The sequence below is a fragment of the Cryptotermes secundus genome, unplaced genomic scaffold, assembly GCF_002891405.2.
Source record: "Cryptotermes secundus unplaced genomic scaffold, Csec_1.0 scaffold873, whole genome shotgun sequence".
Classification (NCBI taxonomy): domain Eukaryota; kingdom Metazoa; phylum Arthropoda; class Insecta; order Blattodea; family Kalotermitidae; genus Cryptotermes; species Cryptotermes secundus.
The window spans coordinates 1,100,233-1,121,012 of NW_019739229.1; the positions used below are offsets into that span (position 1 = coordinate 1,100,233).

The 20,780-nt window shown below is 41.5% G+C and overlaps 1 protein-coding gene across 7 annotated transcripts in view; it reads left to right on the top strand.

Annotated features, from left to right (window-relative positions):
- LOC111871803 (peroxidasin) overlaps positions 1-20,780 on the top strand; it is a 735,056-nt gene that overhangs the window by 685,227 nt on the left and 29,049 nt on the right. For all 7 annotated transcript variants that reach the window (XM_023865159.2, XM_023865160.2, XM_023865161.2 and 4 more), the window contains one exon: positions 11,523-11,736. In XM_023865159.2, the coding sequence (XP_023720927.1) occupies positions 11,523-11,736 (214 nt within the window). The remainder of the gene's footprint in view (positions 1-11,522; positions 11,737-20,780) is intronic.

A 20,780-nucleotide genomic window follows, 5' to 3' on the forward strand; every position in this document is an offset into this window, starting at 1 on the left:
AAGCTGATAGTTACTGTCTCATCTACATGAAGCCGTGCTACACGAGGGACGTTACAGTATTTACGCCTCGAACATACTTCAGCCACTTTGTAATTTCGGCCAGAATGCCAACTGTAGATAATGTGGCACGTAGACCCATTGCTAGGCAACGACCGCAAATATAAAAAAAATACAACAACTGTTGCTAAGTAACGACTCCGCAAAGAACATATTTCCACGACAACAAGTGGGTACAACAATAATAAGAAGCGATGTTTTCTACGCGGTCCGTACCGAGATGTTATAAGCAGAACAAATTAGTAAGGAGTGAGTCAATCAGTGGAGTTAGTGAAGAGATGGTTGGTAAATTACTGAGTTACTTAGATAACACCTGGGGTTCAGATATTGTGAGCTCTTGCTGTGAGAAGTTGGTAGTTGAGGCGGGAGGCAGTTCGGGGAACCACAGGAAAGAGAACGCCCACATTTGGAAGCCGCTACAAACCAACTGTTATTGCATATTTTTCTTAATTTCCCCCGTTGCCTAGCAGCGGGTTTATATGCCACAATATTACAAATTTATTTGTTTTCATCTTTTCCCAGAACTCATCCAAATATGACACAATCATAATTTTGAACCGTGTCAAGTTTTTCTTCATTATTCTGATCACTGTCCGTGCCAAAATTGACGTTCATTTCCCTCTCCACATAGCGTTACTGAACTCATTGCTCGAATGGATCGTATTGCAGAAGCCTTGGGTGCAAATCTCGGCCGTGAGACCGACATATCTTACTGAGGACGGTGGACTTGCTCGCTTCTTTTCAGGTAAAGCCAGAGTAATACGCAGATGTACGAGTAAGCTGCAACAACGTCCTTCAACACTCTTCTCAAATAATTAGTCATAATCACCTGCTGACAGTATCATTAATTAATATATGAATAAAGAAAGCACATTCTTAGGGTTCTGCCGCTGACTTGGCGCTTTAACTCAGCCTGATGCAAGACGGGAACGACTTGCCGTGGATCGTCGCATGTTTCCTGCCTTTGTCAGGATATTTCTACTGACTTTATGTACTTCAGTTCGTGATCTTCAGCATTTGGACACCACGGCGTGTGTTCTAGCTTCATATCTGAATGTTGGGGGACATCGGCACCCACCCACAATATGCCTCCATGTTGCAACCCAAGAGAACAGAACCTCAAGAAACGCCTCGGCTAGTAGCTTAAACAAAAGTAAGTTTGTCCCTGTGCTTAATCAGTCAAGCATTATGTCTTGAAGACATAAGCGGGAATTGATTTTTAGCTCCAACTTTCTTTACCTTGGTACTAGATGGAGGTCACTTTCCCTCCCCCCCCCTTACCCATTTGAATAAGAGGCTGGGTGGGCAACAGGCCCGGTCTGGAAGTTGTAGAGAAGGGAAAATTCTTGCCAGTGCCGGGATTCGAAACACGGCCGTCGAACCCATTGCTCATTGCTGTACCGACTCCCTGGGGTAGGGGTGAACATTTCTTCCCTGTTCGACATATTTAGGGCTGAAAAATTGATTGATTCTTGGATTTTTCAAGGATTAATCTCCAGTTGCAGTCGTGACCTTTTTCATTTGCTGACACCTCATTCGCACTAGAATTTTCAGGGAAATTAGGAGGCTCCTGAATGAGGACAGCGGGGAATCCCAGTCTATATTTGAATCGCGTACCTTTCGATTACGGATCTGACGTGATGTTACATTAACCCCTCCTGTATTAAGTCCACGACATACAGGAGGTCTCTGTTAACTGTGTGATTATCCTTTGTCCGAAGGAACTGTTTCTTCTTTCAATATTACTTTCCAATCTTGAGACAGATTATTCTGTTAATTTACAATTGTATTTAATTATTCTGAGCTTCTGAGAATAACTGGATCTATAGACATTCGCTAAATGTCGAAGATAATTTTTATGTTTGAACTTGACTTCCGCGTACCTTTGTGCCCACAAATTTCGAGCATGAAAACTCCACAGAATAGAGCGTTCTTGAAAGCTTATAGTTGCTCAATTAGGCGAGAAGTTGTCGGGCTTTTTATATACTGTGATGGTTCCATTTCGCATTCACATGATCCCGAAGGAGATGAATCCAATCCACACCAACTTATCCTGCTTATGGATATTATCTGTCATCTGAACATGCGTTTTCAAAATGGTATCTTTCCATCAGACTTCTATGTTAAAATCATATAGTGTTTCTCTTCTCATGCATGCTACATTCCCTGTAAATCCTTGATCATGTTATGAAATGTTCTACATAACTACGTATCACCCTAATAGTGATATTCCATTGTATTTCATGAAGGACATAATAGTACGTATTTCGTCTTGTTAGGTATTTGTTAGTTACAACAGGCTTTGAAAAGAATGAAATTTAAGGCGACCCAATTTGGGTTCTTACTGAGTGAAGTCAGCTTGTATACATCAGTGGTTTTGCATATATTCACATCATAACTAAGCCCTATAAATAGGATTTATGTTCATTCGCAATTAGTACAGGCCCTATAAGCCCTTTCATATGAAGTTTAGTAACAAGACTTGCATTAGGTTTCAGAGGTAAGTGGTTCTTAACTGTGATTTAATGGTCCTAAATTGACTCATTATCCCTTTCGATATTTATTTTAAGCTGAAGTGCCATCCTTTGTTGGTATAAATCTCCATAGCAACCGGTAATTTCCTAGCTGGTTGAACAGCAGTGTAAGGTAAGAGGAAGTGCTATTCACTGAAGCTTTTAAACATGAAAGATTTTCTGAGCAAACAAGTTCCGTGTTCTTGAACTGCGTGTCTCATTTGTAGCATGATAAAGGGTAAGATGTACATGTTTTAACTTTATTAACAAATTTTAAGTTCACTTGTCCCAGGCTTATAACGTTAAAAATTCTTACTTTCCTGAACAATTTATATCTGCACGAAGCAAAAGATCAGTAGAGACTCCTCAAGCTTCAAATCAATTTGTGACTATGATTGTGATTTGTCTCTATTGCAACAGTTATGAGTATAAACGTTAAAGGAACATAAAATTCAGTAAATGAAGGAAAACTGTAAACAGTTCACATGGAACGTGTGTGCTCTAAATTTTGAGTATGGCTATTTAACCTTGTTACTTTTCCTTTTTCTGATTATTACAGTCTAATGATTCTGTTGTACCTACTGATTCGTATCACATATTAAATAATTTAGATTTATCTTGTACTGAGCATGACTGATTAATAAACTCACTATTCCTTGCACACGATACGTTGATAGAGTGAAATTTAATTACGAGTACGTCTTAATTAGGGATGAAGCGTTTTCTATGCGCTGCTTTGAATAATCAGATCAGCGTCCAATCAATTTGAATCAGAGTCAGTGGGGAAGTTTTGGAGAAATGGAGGCCAGGTAAAATTATTTACGGTTATTTGTGCAGTGTCTCGCACAACAAGAGTAGTTAAAGTGCTACACGCTACAGTATGTGCAACTGTAGATATGTCTACACATGAATAAGCCTTTTGCGAAATCCAAAAGATTTTTGGCAGCGGTTGGTTCATTATTTAGATATTACGTTCAGCTTTTTCTTTATCTAAAGCGTATTTAATACATGCAAATTTCAGGAACTGATCTCCGGACCTGTCTTCAGACGACTCGCTATCAGTTTGCAGATATATTCCCGAAATAAAATTGTACATTATTTAAACAATTACCCAAAACCTGTAATAACTTTCCTAATTTTACAAACTTTCAAACGCCTGCCATGGCTAAACCGTAAGAGATAGGATCTGGACATCCTCCGTAGCCTTTAGTCGACAAGCGAACTATACCGACCGAGCGACCGCCGCTTGTCGGCGAAGTTAGTGCCAACTTTTGCGGATAGAGGGTGTCGCGTGGTCAGCGCAACGGATTCCCACGGCCGTTAATTTCGGTTTTCTAGACCAGGGATCCGGACATATTGCGAATGAAATACTGAACATGTCCAGGCAACGGCTCGGTACACACATCTCCAATTTAAAAGGCAACTAAAGAACTGTGTTGCTAGGTTTACAATACACGCAGTATAAATTTAATTGTTGAAGAGGTATCCACAGCAAGAAACCGTAAAAAGGGCAGCAACGATGAAGGCAATAACTCTATACTGTTGGAAGAGGTGAAAACATACGAGTATCAGCTCCAGATTTCCCAGGCACGTGTGACGTGTACAGCAACACTATATAGAGATCGAGCCTATCAAGCAGTAACGGCTTTACGTATTCTCCTATTCAAGGCATTTACCTCCATTTGATTGTACATAAGCGAAAGGCTTGTGGCCCCAAGATTTCCATTTGTGCAGATCAGAAGAATGAAACGTCAGATGAGAGGATATGTTATTGTAGGGGAATAATGTAATTGTGGTAATATATACGTTTTGAGCGTGAATTCTGGGAACCAAAATTCCTCAGTCACTTTTATTCTGGTATTCTGGCTGCTGTTGGGTTCCAAACTTGAACCATATTTTAATAATAGTATAGTAGACATACAATAACTGCTGGGAAGTCTGCAGATGCAGCAGAGTGTATTCATTGAGACTGTTAAAACTACAGCAACATTGTCACGTGTTGTAAGCGGGTTGCGTGACGAATAATAATGGGCTCTAGATTTAAGGATCTGGTTTATTGATACTTATTTACAATTCAGTGAGCACATCACAATTGAAATGTGCTGTAGTGCGTAGAGCCGTATCGGGCTCGGTAAACGCGTTCCCTCTGCAACGAATACGCATACAACAAGAGAGGTACTGTCATAAACGGTGTTTTCTACTAGGTCCATGCAAATGAGTTAAAGGGAAGAGAACTGAAGCAAGAATAGTTTAGTTGGGAAGGAGCCGCTGTTCAGAGAGGACTCGAGCATGGAAGTAGAAAAATGACAATTGTTAGAAACCATTACCAGGAAACGTCTAGTGAAGACACTTCAGGCTGGGAAAGTTGGAGTGATTTGTAAAGTATGGAGATAAACACAGTGTTATGTTTATATGTAGCTATGACCTGGAATGGATCAATAAATTGAATTATCCGAAACCTCTTTTATAGTCACACACATATATGTGACAAACATTAGGATTGAAATTTAAATAATATAAAGGAGAATTTTTGGGGGGCTACATTTGCTTTGTTCAGTTTAAACCGTTTTCAAATGAAAGGCTATGAGGCACAATTATGAAACTAATTAATTACACACGTGAATCCAGATTCTCATTACGTTGAAGTAAGGAAAGCTATGCAATGTTGAACACAGACTGCATGCCAGTGTAAATGCCATGTAACCACTCAACTGTTCGGATCCTCATCCGACGCTGTCGTCGTCTCGAGTATGGGCCGTCGAGGCGAAGGATAATTCATGAATCACTAATTGAAAAGGATTTCGAAGCAAGAGATCGCGGCATTATCAAAATATTATTACAGTCCGAAACCCCGCGAAATATCTCAATAGGCTAGCCAATGTACCGGAAAAGTTTCAACCCTTGCACCTCCCCAGTAAAAGCACAGAACCCCACTGCTTCGTAGACCTGCTCACTATTTCGAGCATTGAATATTTTGTATGTCCTTTAAGAAAACACGTTAATAATGAACGAAGAATAGTCACCTCAAAAATAAATACTTATTTCGATGTAATTAATTATTCGGTATAGCCTTACACCAGGCATGTCCAACACGTCGATCGCGTGACGATTTTTGGTCGATCTCATACACCTATAAGGAAATTATATGTGAAAAGCATGTAAATTCACATGTAATATAATATGATTATATTCATATTTTGAAGGGAAAATACGTATTAGTCATTTCTATTTTTCTGTTCTTAACGAACAGGGCAAGTCTGTACTTTCAATGTATGTTGCTCTTACAACAAATATCATGTGTCGTGTTATTTTTACCAATATTTCTGCTTAACGCGAGATACGACCATAGGAAGGGGTGGTAGATCACTGGCAGTTTTGACACTTAAACGTCGATCACAACCCGTTTGAAGTTGGACATGCCTGCCTTGCACAGTGTTTAACCAGTGACACCCAGCAGACAGATTTATCGGAGGAAATTTAATTTAACGATATACATGACCAGATGCATGTTTCTATTTAAAATAAATGCAATATTTGGATAACAAATTTCATGTCTTTAATTATTACCGAGGCCGTATTTCCTTGGAGTAATTGGGTCGGAGCGTGAGTCTGACCATCCGCACCGAGGATGAGTGTACATGGAGCTATAATTCTGCTGCTACATACACCTTTGTGACATGTTGCATAATTAACGAATTCAAGTATGTACCATCTTCTTTAGCATAATTAGTTCTGCATTCTGCCGACAGAACGCATGTATGTGCTTCGTATTGCTCTGGTAGTACATATTTCACTATTATATCCCTAAGCAGCATTAAACAGTTCTTTTAGTAACTGATAATTAGGGCCGCGCCATAGCTCAAGCGGTTAGTCGCTGCCTTCCCACTGCGGCGGCCCGGGTTCGATCCCGAGTCTGGTCAAGTGGGATTTGTGGTGGACAAAGTGACGCTGGGGCAGGTTTTCTCCGAGTACTTCGGTTTCCCCTGCCAATCTTCATTCCGCCAATTGCTCCACAATCACCCTCACCTATCATCTGGGGCTGGTACAATAGGCCAGAAGTGGCCGCAGTACAAGGAACTTAGTCCCACCCCACTAGCAATAAAAAACTAATAAAAATTTTTGTAAGAGAGTAATTGAAATTATCATCTTCATCATCTGTCTTCCTCTTCGTCTTCTGCGTCGTCCTCCTCCTCTTCCTACACCTTCTCCTCACCCCTCCTCCTCCTCCTCCTCCTCACCCCTCCTCCTCCTCCTCTATGTAATGACAGACCAATGCGCTGTAAGCCCTCCTGTTTTTGAGGACTTGAAAGACTCCTTGGACGGGGGATCTGCCCTTCGCGAGGCCTTCACGTACACAGCACAGACAGACAAAAAACAGAGATGCTTCGAGCAGCACTCGAACCCACAATCCCGGTAACCCAGCTGTAGAAGACAGTACATGCCTTAGATATTACAGCCACTGCAGTCAGTAGTTTGTTACAACGTTTAGATTAATTTTAGAACCGAAACAGGTTTCCCCTTTCAGTTATATACCCTCTATAGATGGGAGACACAGGTCGATGCAGAGCCCATATATATTGCTACCGTCAAAAATTATATTGGAGATAGAGATGCAAATTCAAACTCGGGAGCCATCTGTTTACTTGATATATTACCCGTGACAGCAAAGAGTATAGACAATTTATAATTACTTTATATTTTGTTCGAGGGAACCATATGTTGCTGACGTCTGTGCCACGTTCTTCTGCTTTGGTGAAGACTGCCTCTTTAATTTTCTGATGATGATCGTGTTTTCCTTTTTCTGTAATATTTCTCTCTTATTTCACTGTGTAGTGGCATTCATCCCAGACATGTTACACTTCTCTTCGTTTGGTTACATCTCCCGTACTTGTATTATGAAGGAGAGTCGGTAAATGGAAGAAAACGTAAAACATATATTCAAAGCAGGAAAAAACATTTATTTCTCCTCATATCCTCCACCAACATTGATACACTTATCCCATCGCTTTACCAATGCATCGAAACATCATCATCAGGGAAAGTTCTCAACGTTTCTCGACCCAGATGTGAACCGCGTTATGCGACAAACACTTCCCACCGTAAACAGGAAATATTTGTTTATGAATATCCTTTTCATTTAGTCCTTTCGCCCACAGAAAAAGCACACACAGGACCCTGCTCTTATTTGGTACACTCCTCAAGCACGGTCACCATTTTGACTACCGAAACCAGACCCTGAACATGCACATGTGCGTCTGCTACCTAGACTGTCGTGGAATTGGAACGTGATGCTACCTTGTGATACACGTAGGAAACCTATTACGACCATTATAGCTGTTTTACTTCCATGTGTGACCTATTTACTTGGCCGTCTGTCGTGCGTTTCTGCTTGGTGTTTCTGTTGTTTAGTGTTCAGTCTGTCCTCAGAGCTGTATTTTAGTTGTCCCAGTGCTCAGTTAAGCCCCGTACCATGAAGATATGTGAAGTTTGGGGTATCTTTCCACGCATGCTTAACCTCGGCCCAAGAGTGATCAACTAGCTCCAATTGCAATCCATCCCCGAGGTGGGGGTTGCTGGAGCAATGGAAAGTAGGCTGGGTGGGCCCAAATATCAGTATGGACGCTGTGGAGATGAGATTACCCAGTCTTTCAGTCCCCATACCGACTGCGCGAGCCGTGCTCCGGTAAGGCTGTACCTAGAACAGACGTCATGTTTTGGTGGGCGAATGGAAAGAACTGATGTTGCTTTGTATGACGAGAGTGAAGAGGGACATGCTGATAACTGAAAAAGACTATGAAATACACGAACAGTTCAAGCAGAATACTATTTTACCGGCCAAGATTTGAACCTAGTGTCACCTGAAAACAACCCACTCGGATTTAGAATTCTGATCAGTGTTTACCGACCAAGATTACCGAAATTACTGAGTAATTAATAAATGCTCCCCAGGCCAGGCTCGTGGCCATGTTAGAAATAGCTTGCAATTGATCACTTTACTGATGTAGTCGAACCCAGTGCTCATTGTAGTATTGTATTGGGCCGTTCCCTAGTTCAGGCTGTTAGTCGTCCGCTTCCCACCAGATCCCAGGTCAAATGTTGTAAGACCTTTTCTTTTTTTTTCTTAGTGGGGTGGGACTAAGCCCCTTGTACTGCGGCCACTTCTGGCCTATTGTACCAGCCCCAGATGATAGGTGAGGGTGATTGTGGAGCAATTGGTGGAATGAAGATTGGCAGGGGAAACAGAAGTACTCGGAGAAAACCTACCCCAGAGCCACTTTGTCGACCACAAATCCCACATGGCCAGACCCGAGCTCGAACCCGGGCCGCCGCAGTGGGAACCCAGCGACTAACTGCTTGAGTTATGGCGCGGCTTTTCCGACCAACTTTGCTCGACACTGGAACTCATTGCTGGAGTTCTCTGATCACGGTAACAGTTCTGGGTTTTATAAAGGTAAGGAGTTTCTTGTGTAGAGGAACGACTATCAGCTTTCTCGAAATATCTGTGCCATCCATTTTCAATTGCCTTAGTACTACGTACGTTTACAGTTTCGCTAGCTGGGAAGTGTGCTGAGAGAACACAACGTTTGCACCATGAACCGAGTGCAGTAGCCTCTTCATACCGAACCGAATGCAGTGGACATCGCGAGACAAGACAGAATGTCATCTTGGACAATAACCGTTTTTTCTTTGTTCAGAGAGAACGTCGGGTTATACGTCATACTTTATTTACTGTTTCACTGTCGATTGTCTCTCTCAAGACCAAGAAACATGAACATGGTAGGACGAAGATGGCATCAATGTGTTTCTCGCAATTCTACTGTTCCAGGATTCCACTGAAATGGCACATCCGCGTCTGTTTGACTGGCAATGAAGTTAAATTGCAGTTACCCGACATACTGTGTGTGGTATAGATGTAAGCGCAGCCTTGTTCGTAAGGTTTAAGGTTATAGCAGGCCATTGACACGCGGATTTATCTTCTGACTTCAAGTAGAGCTGCAAAGACGTTTGTTAGTTTTGCAACCTACGAAACTATAGGCAATCACTGACGTGTGCTGTCTGCCCAGATAGCTGAGTAGCAACCTGACGGAACGGATTTCATGTGTGTTCAAAGAGGTCTCGGGTGTAATTTCATTTTCCAAAATATGTTGAAAACAAAATCGTTTATATTTACAATGATGACGCAAAGTTCTACGTCATTGCGTGCTAACGGCTTACCTTCTAAGACATTTTAGACACAGTTTTATACGGAGGCTGTTACTAGGACCGAAGATTTGACACCCTGTAGTTAAAACCTGTGTTGGTGGTTAAAACCGTCGAAGAGTCTGCAGAATTCCTTTTGGCCAAAATTTGTACTGTAGTTTTCTTGTCAGCAAGGAAGTTATGAATTCGTGTAAAAAAGGGTATTCGAGTGCCCATGCAATAGTCTACATTAATAATTTAATATTAATGAATACCATTCTGTATTTCAGCAACGCGTTGCAATTGTTCAACTAAACGTCCATTATTTGACGTCCGTCGATATTGCAACACTCTCCCATTCACCACTCAATTGTTAGCTCAACATTATACACCTTGACACTACATGTTTCGGCCCCAAACGGCCATCTTCAGGTGTCTTGATTTGTTACAATTATTTTATTTTATTAAATTATGTTAAAACTGCTACACTGTTTTAGTCCGTGTTAAAATCACACGCTGCAGTCCTCTTTTCAAGGTAAAACCAGATAAAATCCTTTAAAGTTTCTATTGTACCCACGTTATTTTGGTGCACATTATTTCACCTCACACGGGGTGTCGTCCCTGTTCATAAATGTATGTCTGTCCAGGGTGTTTTGTCTCGGCGGCTTGCTCCTCACGTTCGTGGCCTACTTTTCAGTTATGTCTGCCATATGCCCCTGGTTTGCGTGTTTCCTCAACAGCGTGTGGCGTTGTCTTGTGGCCGAAACATGTAGTGTCAAGGTGTATAATGTTAAACTAAAAATTGAGTGGTGAATGGAAGAGTGTTGCAATATTGACGGACGATAACTAATGGACGTTAAATTAATGAATACATCTAAATTCCTTTGTAAGTCTGTTAAAAAGTTGTTTATATGAGATGGGAAACTGTCATCTTGCACCTCGTGCGAAGAAATTAGCCACAGAACTACAAATCATCACATTTCTAACAAGTTTTAAATCCTTATGCGTGTTTGGGGTCCGAGAGTTAGAAATTGTGGTTAAACTTTTCATAACAAGTGTGAGCATATGTAGATTGGGGCGGCGTCTGCCCACACACAGATCTGGACTGTGAGGATCCACAGCTGTTGGACAGATTCTGTGCGTATGTCATGTTCATATGCGTACCCACCGTATCCTTGTGTAACTCTGATTCATTGGGCAGTTACGGTGCAGGGATAATGCGGGCGGGGGTGGGGGGTGCAAGTTCCAGTCTCATGGACACCTGTTATGCTGACGTCACAATCTAGATTATGTAGGGTCGATGATAGGAGCGGCAGGTTGAAGGAGAATTGGCATGGGAAGTACCAGGAGAAAAGCTGTTACTGTGTCAACCATAAACTCCACATGACCTGACATGTGTTTCGAACCCGGGCCCCCAAGGAGGGAAACGGGCGATTAGCCTACCCTGATTGAGATTTCTCATGGTTTTCCTTAGTCCTCGACCTTTTCGCTCCAAATCCTTCCCCAGTTTAAAATTCATCCTACCATACAACACTGTGCGGTATCAGATACTGACAACACTGTAAAATAAACCACACACATATGTATTGATTGGCTGGAATTCTCAGTATCACTTTAACAGAAGAAATATGTTGGTGTTGTTTACATATGCAGGCCTTCTTCCTTCAGGAGATCTCTTTCCATGTTGGTTCGGAGTTATGTGCTGCAGGCCAAGCATGGTATCTGCAGTGTCCACGCCGCCCCTACATGCTCGCCGTCTGATTTGCGTTGCAGAGCCCCACCCCCCCTCAGTACGTGTTCTGGTACCACAACGACCGCATGATCAACTACGATACATCACGAGGAGGCATTACCGTGGAGACGGAGCCAGGCCCCAAGACGCAGAGCCGTCTGACCATTCGCGACGCCCACGACACCGACTCAGGCAACTATACATGCAGCGCGTCCAACACGGAGCCGGCGTCTATCTACGTCTTCGTCTCCGAAGGTAGGCCACGACCAAAGTTTTCACTGTTCTTTGTGTCATGGGGGAAAGTCATCATGTCATGTCTGTCCCCCCCACCCATATTCATGAATTTACTTGCTGATGTACCCAGTTCGAATCTTAGGCGGAACAACTGCTATTTTGACGGATATTCTTCATGGTTTCCCTTCGTCTGTCCGTCCTCGTACAACACCGCATTGCATTTTATCTGTGACGCGTGAAATGCAGAACAAACAGACAGACATCCGTACGAACTCGCATGTCGTTTCACTGGAAATCCAATGGTAGATATAAAAGCAATCCTGGAGAGCTGCTGCAGAGGCTTAGCATGAAGACAGTTTGCCAGCAAGAAGCCATTTTCGCAAGAAATAAATGGAAAAGCAATGACTGTACCTTTAAAACAACTTTGGATGTTTGTCATCACGAAATATTGATGCGGATTGTTACGCCATCGTTAGAAAGTTACTAGATTTTATTTCCAACACAGACAGGAACCAAAATTCCCACACTAGAGACCTAATTGAACGCTTATTGAAATTATGTTGCACATTTCAAAGATGTTTTGGGAAATTATCCTTCCATGTTTACTATAGAAAGAGAAATGTGAATATTTTGCAAGGACACTTGTGGCCTAGTAGGACGAGTTTGGATGCCCTTAGTAACGAAGGACTTACTGTACTTCTTTTGGCTTATTTTGGACTTCACCCATCGTCTGGTATGTAAAAGACAAAAAAACCACGACGTTTCGGAGACTGGATCTGTCTCCGAAACGTCGTGTTTTTTTGTCTTTTTGTCTTTTACATACCAGACGATGGGTGAAGTCCAAAATAAGCCAAAAGAAGTACAGTATACACCATCGTCAGAATCCTTTCAAGTCTATCCGAAGGACTTGCTGCTTACGTAGTTCACCTAGTAGGTCCTATAGTTAGAATAGTGGCTTCTGAAAAGCTACGATGGTGTGGGTGAGTGTGTGTGGTTAGGGACGCTTCAACAACGATGGCTATAGGCTACAATAGTCTGAGCACATGGCTTGCATGGGGGAGATCAAAAAAGTATGAGGAACTTCGGCAGAGAAATCACTTGGCAAACGGCGGGTAACGTAAAAAGAAGATCGACTTTTACGAAAATGCTTTATGAGGATTTACTTACTTATTGAACTGAGCCCTTCTTGAGGAGTAGCCAAATCTGCAGCTACTCCAGAATTTCCCAGCATTTTATGGAACCAGAAGGTTCATTACCGTGCTCATAAGAGCCCTTTACTGGTCCATATCCTGAGCCAGATGAATCCAATCCATGCCACCCCATCCTATCTCTCTAAGATTATTTTAATATTGTCCATCCACCTACGCCTTGGTCTTCCCAGTGGCCTCTTTCCTTCTGGCTTCCCAACCAATATCCTATATGCATTCCTCGTATCCCCCATTCGTGCTACATGCCATGCCTACTTCATCCTCCTTGACTAGGCTTTATAAGGATAAAAGGAGAATATGATTGGCTCAGGATCGTAAACTTCTAGATTCTGTTATCTGCTACTTGCATTATGGTCGTCTTGTAATGGTATCCATTTAATCGCCTGGAAGTATTCAGGGACACAAGGAATAGTAAATTTTAGGGCTACCCAGACTTGGAATCGATCCAGCAAATTCTCTAGTTTCTAGCCAGACGAATTATCACTGAGTTAACGTTTTCGGTTCACTGACTTTGCAGACTGTGGTACAGGATATATCAGTATCACAGTGGAAGTTGTGCACTCCTCAAGTTGCACATTGCACAGCGAAACTTTGTTTTGTTGGAAAGCAACAAATGCAGGGTCTAGAATGTATTACCGTCACTGAGTACAGGATGAGTCTTGAATATAACGGCACATGTAAGGTCCGATTCAAATTGCCAGGCAAGATTTTGCAGGAAAACGAAACTTTTGTTCACGGAGGGTCGTACTGCCATAGTTTTCAGGGTCGAATAGTAAGCCAGATTTGCTTCGCTTTATCTTCGACACTGAACGTGGAGATAGTAAATTCCTCTGAAACGTTTGTAAACTTCCAACGACAACACGGCGTCTTATACCAGAAGTTTGATTTTCATGGTCAACACTGTGGAAACGTAAAATCCAACGAAATTCTTGTTGCTTTCCTGAGGAGATCCTAGAGGAATATTTGTGCTTTCCGTCATTAAACACTTCGTAAGTCACTGTGCCACAGTCTTGTCAGGTAAATGATAGTATGGTATTTTAAGTCGAGCCACGACCGCTTCCTTCCAAAGTCTTTCATTTCACCATTTGCTAATCATCGTCTTGTTCAACCTCTGTAATCAGAGCTGCTGTCATTGGCACTAAATAAACCTCAATTATAATCAAGTAAATAAATTATATTTGTTACTACGTGCTTTCGAGTTATTTTACCGGATAATTCGTTAAATAATTTGTAATGAATTGTTTACTTAAAATGTATACGTTAGCTTTTTATACATTGTAATCCTTGCTCATTCAGAGTATGATTAAGATTTCCATTTGACTCATTGTATTTACACAGGTGCGCGTTTACTTCCATATTAGTGTAGTTCTTATGAGACACTTGTCGTATTTATTCCTTGTTATCTTCAGGTCATATCTCGTCCTACCTCAATACAAATTCAGACCCTTTCACTATTTAAGGTCCCATTAAATTCGAAGCGCCCTCCACAGTTGAAATAATGTCGTTAAAGAACTTATTCTTGCCGAGGAGTTATGAATATGCCATTTTAGATTTTCGAGGCGGTGAATAATAAGATTTGGGTCTCAGAGGTCTACCCTGTCTTTTTCTCTGAAAAGGGGGGGGGGCATAAAGTACCTCCGAAATATTGGTACATGCCTACCAAAGTACATGGAGCCATAACCCAGAAGAACGCAATTTTAACGTGTTATAAATTTGTTCCCGGAAATCACGCTATTTCTTCTGAAATAACAAAATGCCACTCTATCTGCGAGATGTTATAACCTTAATACTCGTATTTCAAATGTGATTCCTCGTATTTTCGGTAGGTATGGGTTAGTATGAGGCCGGTCACGGTAGCCGAGCGGTCTAAGGCGTGCAGTGTCTTCGCTCGCTCGGAAGCCGGGATCGTGGGTTCGAATCCCACTCAGGGCATGGATGTTTGTGTGCGTTTTTCTGTGTTTGTGTACAGGTAGAGGCCTTGCGACGAGCTGATCACCCGCCCAAGGAGTCCTACCGAATGTGTTAGATCTAGAAAAAAAAAACCGAAGTGAACGGAGAAGTTCATGGAGGTAGGCCTAGGCCCACTGGGGCTGTAGTACCAAGGAAAAAAAAAGGGTTAGTATGATAAGGGGTTGTCGAATTAGAAAGCTTAAGATAGAAAGTAATTTCAGAGGAAGTGTGTCTCAGGGCAGGTCAACATCACTCGCTAGCTTCCAGGCATCAGGCACTGGCTTCTAGTGACTACTGGGAACGCTAGGAATAGTGTGGGTGTCATGTGCACGAATGTTAATATACAGGGTGTCTATATTGTTACATGTAGGGGTGACTATGGAATGGGGTTTGGATTGGGTGATTGGATTTATTTACACCTTATACACAGTACTAGGAGCTACAGGATATTACACGCTACCGCTGGTCTACACACCTTACAGTTCACTGTTACACACGTACTAGGGTTCTAAGGCTTCACTACTCGTATCCTGGCAGCGGATTTATAACCGTCTCACTGTCGCTTCAAATCACATGTGAAGTCTATTTTTCATCGACTAATCCCTTTCTTGCCATTACTTTGCAACTACCAACTCAATCGAATTTCTCTGCTCCCAAACTCGTATCCTGGCACGCTGGTTTCTCGGAACTCGAATCTACACTCTCTGCTTCTGCCAGCTTCGGAACCCTTCCTTATAACCACGCAGTAAATACAACCTCTCTGTTGGGAAGGCGTATTGGTAGCGCCGTTTCATAGCAACGGACGTTACTCGATTGTTGCTTGCGCATTCGTTGACGCGGAAATGTGTTTACCGAGTTGTTGCCTTCGCTGTTCTGGCTTTCAGGCGTCATGTCAATGTATGCATATTTGTGCATATATATATATATATATATATATGTGTGTGTGTGTGTGTGAATACATATGTATGTATGTATGTGTGTATTGTGGAGTATGTACTTTGCTTTGGCCTGTTGCTTTTGAGCGTCGCCGCTTTGCTCATGGTAAAGCAATGGGTATGTCAGATCGTAATGAGGGCTGAATGGCGTTCAGGGAGGAACTGGGACCACGAGGCGGCAGAGGTGAAACGGATAGGCACAAATTGTGATTGGAGGCAAGGGGGGGGGGATCACTGCATCACTTTGTTGTACAGACAAGGCCTTAATTCACTGGTTGAGTCGCTATATTAACACTATAAACGCACGCATGCAGGCGTCCCTGTGTATGTTTCTCAGAGTAACACGGAAGGCGAACTACAAGACACTGACTTCCGACGTTGCTTGGATAATTTTGTATGACGTATGTAATTTGTTTAATGTCGGGTCGAATGAATGTGTCTCTCAATAAAGCTGAAATGCGTACGCGCAAATGCACGTGCCTACGGAATCATCATGAGTTCTGTACCAGAGGCTTGTCAATCGTAAATGTGTAGACGCATGCCGTAAAGTGGCGCCTCCATCGTCGTTCCCGCGAACTCGTCGCAACTGACGAGGAGTAAATATTACAGTAATTTGTTTTATATGTAAAAGTATTCAGGCTTGACTGTTAGGAGATTGGTTCCTTGTGGTAAGTGATGCGCAGAGCCACTTCTTTCCACAGAGACTTTAATTAGTGTGGTATAATTAGTGGTGTGGTTGCTACGTTAGGTGTAGAATATAAATTAATACAGAAATCAACAGTGTTCCATAATGTGGCTGGCTGGACAGAAGAGAGATTCAGAACATTCGAGACAGATTGTTGATGTGCCTGAAGATCGTTTTCTCGAGACACTTAAAAATATGTAAACTGATGTGTGTATTTTCTTCATAATAATACAAGGTTGTTCAGCTTTAAACTAGATATAAAGTTGCAACGAATTTTACCAGAATAAATTGGACGTGTTATAATTTAAATTTCCTCTGCATAATTTAACTCATGTAATGTTAATGGAGAGCAAAACTTCGTCTTTCTTCTTCCTATTTTAAAATTAATTGTGTGTTAATATATTCAGAAAGCGGGAAATGGTGAAGCGTACATGTAACACGAGGTGAGCTCTGCACAACATTTACACCCCTATTTAATTCTGTATTCATTTTTATCGAGTGGAACAATTCATGCTTTTAATTTGGTGCAGCTTCATGTAAAATAATAAAAATTACAATCTTTTCAACACCGTTCTTTGTAATTGATCATGCGCACTTACTGCAGCAATTTCCTCATCAATTCACCAAAAGAAGCGTTTCAGTTATTCATTTCCATGATTTATAATCTGTTCTTGTCTCGGCCTTACTGATGCTGATGTCTTATTTAGTGCGAACTCGAATAATATTATTGTATATAGACACGTATATACATGGTTTTGATAGATAACTGGATTTATTCAACACTTACAGAACGTAACTACAAGTAACTATAGAGCTATCGCTAATTCATTCAGTTCATTGCAGCACGTACTGAGTCTTCTTACTCTGTTGTGTCTTCGCCTGTCGTTGCCTGGTGGCGGATCTCAAGATTGTCCTCTGCTACAGTGCTCACGTTCTTACCGGCTGGCGACTGTCCCAAAACTAGCTCCTTGCTCCAGCTGGCTAACTCCCAGGCTGGCGGCCGTCTCACACCAAACTTCTGTTCTTACTGTCGTCTCAAGTGTCTTATCTCATGGCAGCTGGCTCTCATCATGTAGCCTCGGCACGGACCGCACAGAGAATACCGCTTCCTACAGCTCTTCTGTTGTTTCGTAACCGTCTGTTGCGGACAGTACCTAACAGCGGCCGTTGTTTACAGAGCCATTACTTAACAACGGCTGTTGTATAACGCCTAATTTAGTTGTTATTGCCTAGCAACAGGTCTAAATTTCACAGTATATTGTTCACTTATGGTCAGTCTTCCCCTATGAAATATTTTTATGCAAAATTGTTCTCAAATATTTTTTGTCTCCTCCCTTAGAAGTAATTGTCAAAATTCTATAGTATCTTTAGTTTTCCGTATTTATTCTACGTGTCAATTTTTTTTCCATATTTGTGGTTGTCTTTATTGTATTTGATGTCCTTTTATCTTGCTATGGAAGTTCTCCCACTTTGTCCTCTATTTTTATTGCATTTATTACCCTTAAATTTATGTACTCCATATTAGGTTTGGAAGATAAACAGATTACAGTTAAATTATAACTCTCAGTGTCATTTGTAGAACTTAGTTCCTGCCTCGAAATATTACAACATTGAAATGTCGTCTTCAGTTTTATCCTTTCGATAAACACATTAGACAAACTTGCTCAAGGAAGACGATGCTAACTCAAATTCCATCGAATTGCTAAGTGTTAAACTCATTTTGCTCCAGTCGACACTCTTGATACTCCAGTTCGTGCCGAAAATTTATGGCGATAAAATGAAAAGATGAAACTACTAGTCATGTGCTTCATTGTCAATAACAGGGTAACCTACACACACCCATAAGGCTTAGTAGTCCGCTTGCAGTCGGGCCAGAGGTAACACTACGCAGTGACAGGCTGCGTAAACCCAATAATTTGCGTGCTTTGCATGCTAGGGTACTTCTGATAGGCCGCGCCATAGCTCAAGCGGTTAGTCGCTGGCTTCCCATCGCGGCGGCCCGGGTTCGAGTCTGGGGTCTGGTCAAGTGGGATTTGTGGTTGACAAAGTGGCGCTGGGGCAGGTTTTCTCCGAGTACTTCGGTTTCCCCCTGCCAATCTTCATTTCACCAATTGCTCCACAATCACCCTCACCTATCATCTGGGGTTGGTACAATAGGCCAGAAGTGGTCGCAGTACAAGGCACTTAGTCCCACCCCACTAGCAATAAAAAAATAATAGGGTACTTCTTATTAACTTTTTCGCAAACGATTTCTGAATTTATTCTTAAATTTTAACCTTTTATATCTTCACATTTTTACAACTTTATACACACACACACACACACACACGTTTAAAAAAAAATTATGTTATTTTTATATTCTTTAAGGGAAACTTTGGTCGGATCAGTTGACTGGATAAACCTTGAATTTTACATTTAAATGTATCAACATGACGCGGCAGCATCTATCTATGACTCTAAAGTCCTTTCGTTGAACCTTTGCTGCGTTTTCAGTTTCTGAATCCTATACACAGTCGGTAGATCGCCTTGGACATGGGCTGAGCCCGTTGCAAGGCCGCTACCTACATACAGAACAACACAAAAACATATATAAGTTAAATAAACAATGATGTGTGTTGCAATTTGACTTATGCTTGTAAGTTTACAATATGCTGTGTATTACAACGGTGCACTATATAACATACACTTTTACATACTCCGTTTTGCTTGTATTTATTATTTCCTAAATAAGGAGTTGTATATGGAAGTTCGTGCCCTACCTCAAGGAAAAGAAACCAGATATTGAGCACTTGAGGGCAGTTTGGGAACGCGAGAAGTGACGGGGTAGTATAAACATGTAAAATGCACTCCCACTCTCATTTCCCAGGGGCGCAGGAAGGGTGGGTTTCCAGACAGCGTCATCACTCACATGTTATAAAACATTTAAACAGAACAGAGAGCTTGGGAACTTCATATCGTCACTCATACTAACATCTGCCTCAAAATTTTGTGAATGTGTTATTTGTCTCACAGTCGTGATGAAATTAGATTCGGGTTAGATTAGAGAGATGCTTGTTATTATTAAATTTTAAATCTTCCACATGCCACTTAAGAACAAATATTTACATACAAATAAAATATAGTTTTCTTTATACGATTTTCAACTGGGTCACTCCAAGGGTATCACATAAATTATGTTTCTCGTGCAGTGCATATTATGATATCATAATATGTGAACTACGAAACTCTGCTTTGTCATAACCCTGAAGCCTACGATCTTAAATTTTATCGTAGCGAGGATGTCAGATGTTATGTGGATTAATTTGGAACTGGATCTTCGAGGAGGAGTTTGAGGCTGGCGAATGGATTAAACTGGCTCTTAATGTACTATGTCTTCAGTCTAATTGGACTACGATGTTTCATCAAAACTAATCTGTATCTGAAATTACAGCAGACAGCTTTATCGGCTTCTAATTTAAGTACGTCATATAGATGTGTGCGTGTGTATAGAGTGAGGACGGGAGGGGGGAGTGATGGGTTTGCAATTGTGTTATTATTGAAATGCTTGCTAATAGTCACATCGAGAACGGTTGTTGTCCTACCCTCCTTCAGTAAGTTCACCCGGGATAGCTCATTCGGTAAAGAGAATAGCTGCGGGCTGGACGACCGAGGAAGAATTATCCAATTCCCAACAGGGATAAGAGACGTCTTGACTTCGCCGCAGAGTTCAGAAGGCCTCTGGAGTCCATCCTGCCTCCTGTTCACTGTGTACTGGGGTTCTTTCCCGGGGGTACAACGGCCGGGGCGTGTTGTGGACCTGAAACTTTCTGAAAGATCTTGATAGAATAAAATAACAATAATCTAAGACGTCCCTTCTTTCGGCAAAATTCAACGATGTAATACAAATTTACTATTTCGTAATGCCGTCTGTTGCTGCAAACTTCCGCTCGTGTTATTAATATCTGATATTAGGTTTTTCATTTGGTTTCAGCCGAAATCTAAAAGGTGACAAGCATTGCCCTGCTTAGATGACGACAGAGCCCAGCGAATTCTGCTGATCACAGCAGTGAGAAATTTTTATTGTGTTCCATAATTTTTTTTATTATTATTTTGCATGCATGGTATATGAACGTGTATACATTTTATTGTCTAATTTAAACTAGTGACATTGTTTAATCAAGAACGAAAAACATTTCACTCACTAATAAAACAAATTTCTATACTCACGGTTGAGCAGAATTGTAGGAACACCAAAAAGACAAACATCAACGTGAAATAATACGTGACTTTTTTTTTTTCAAAACTGTG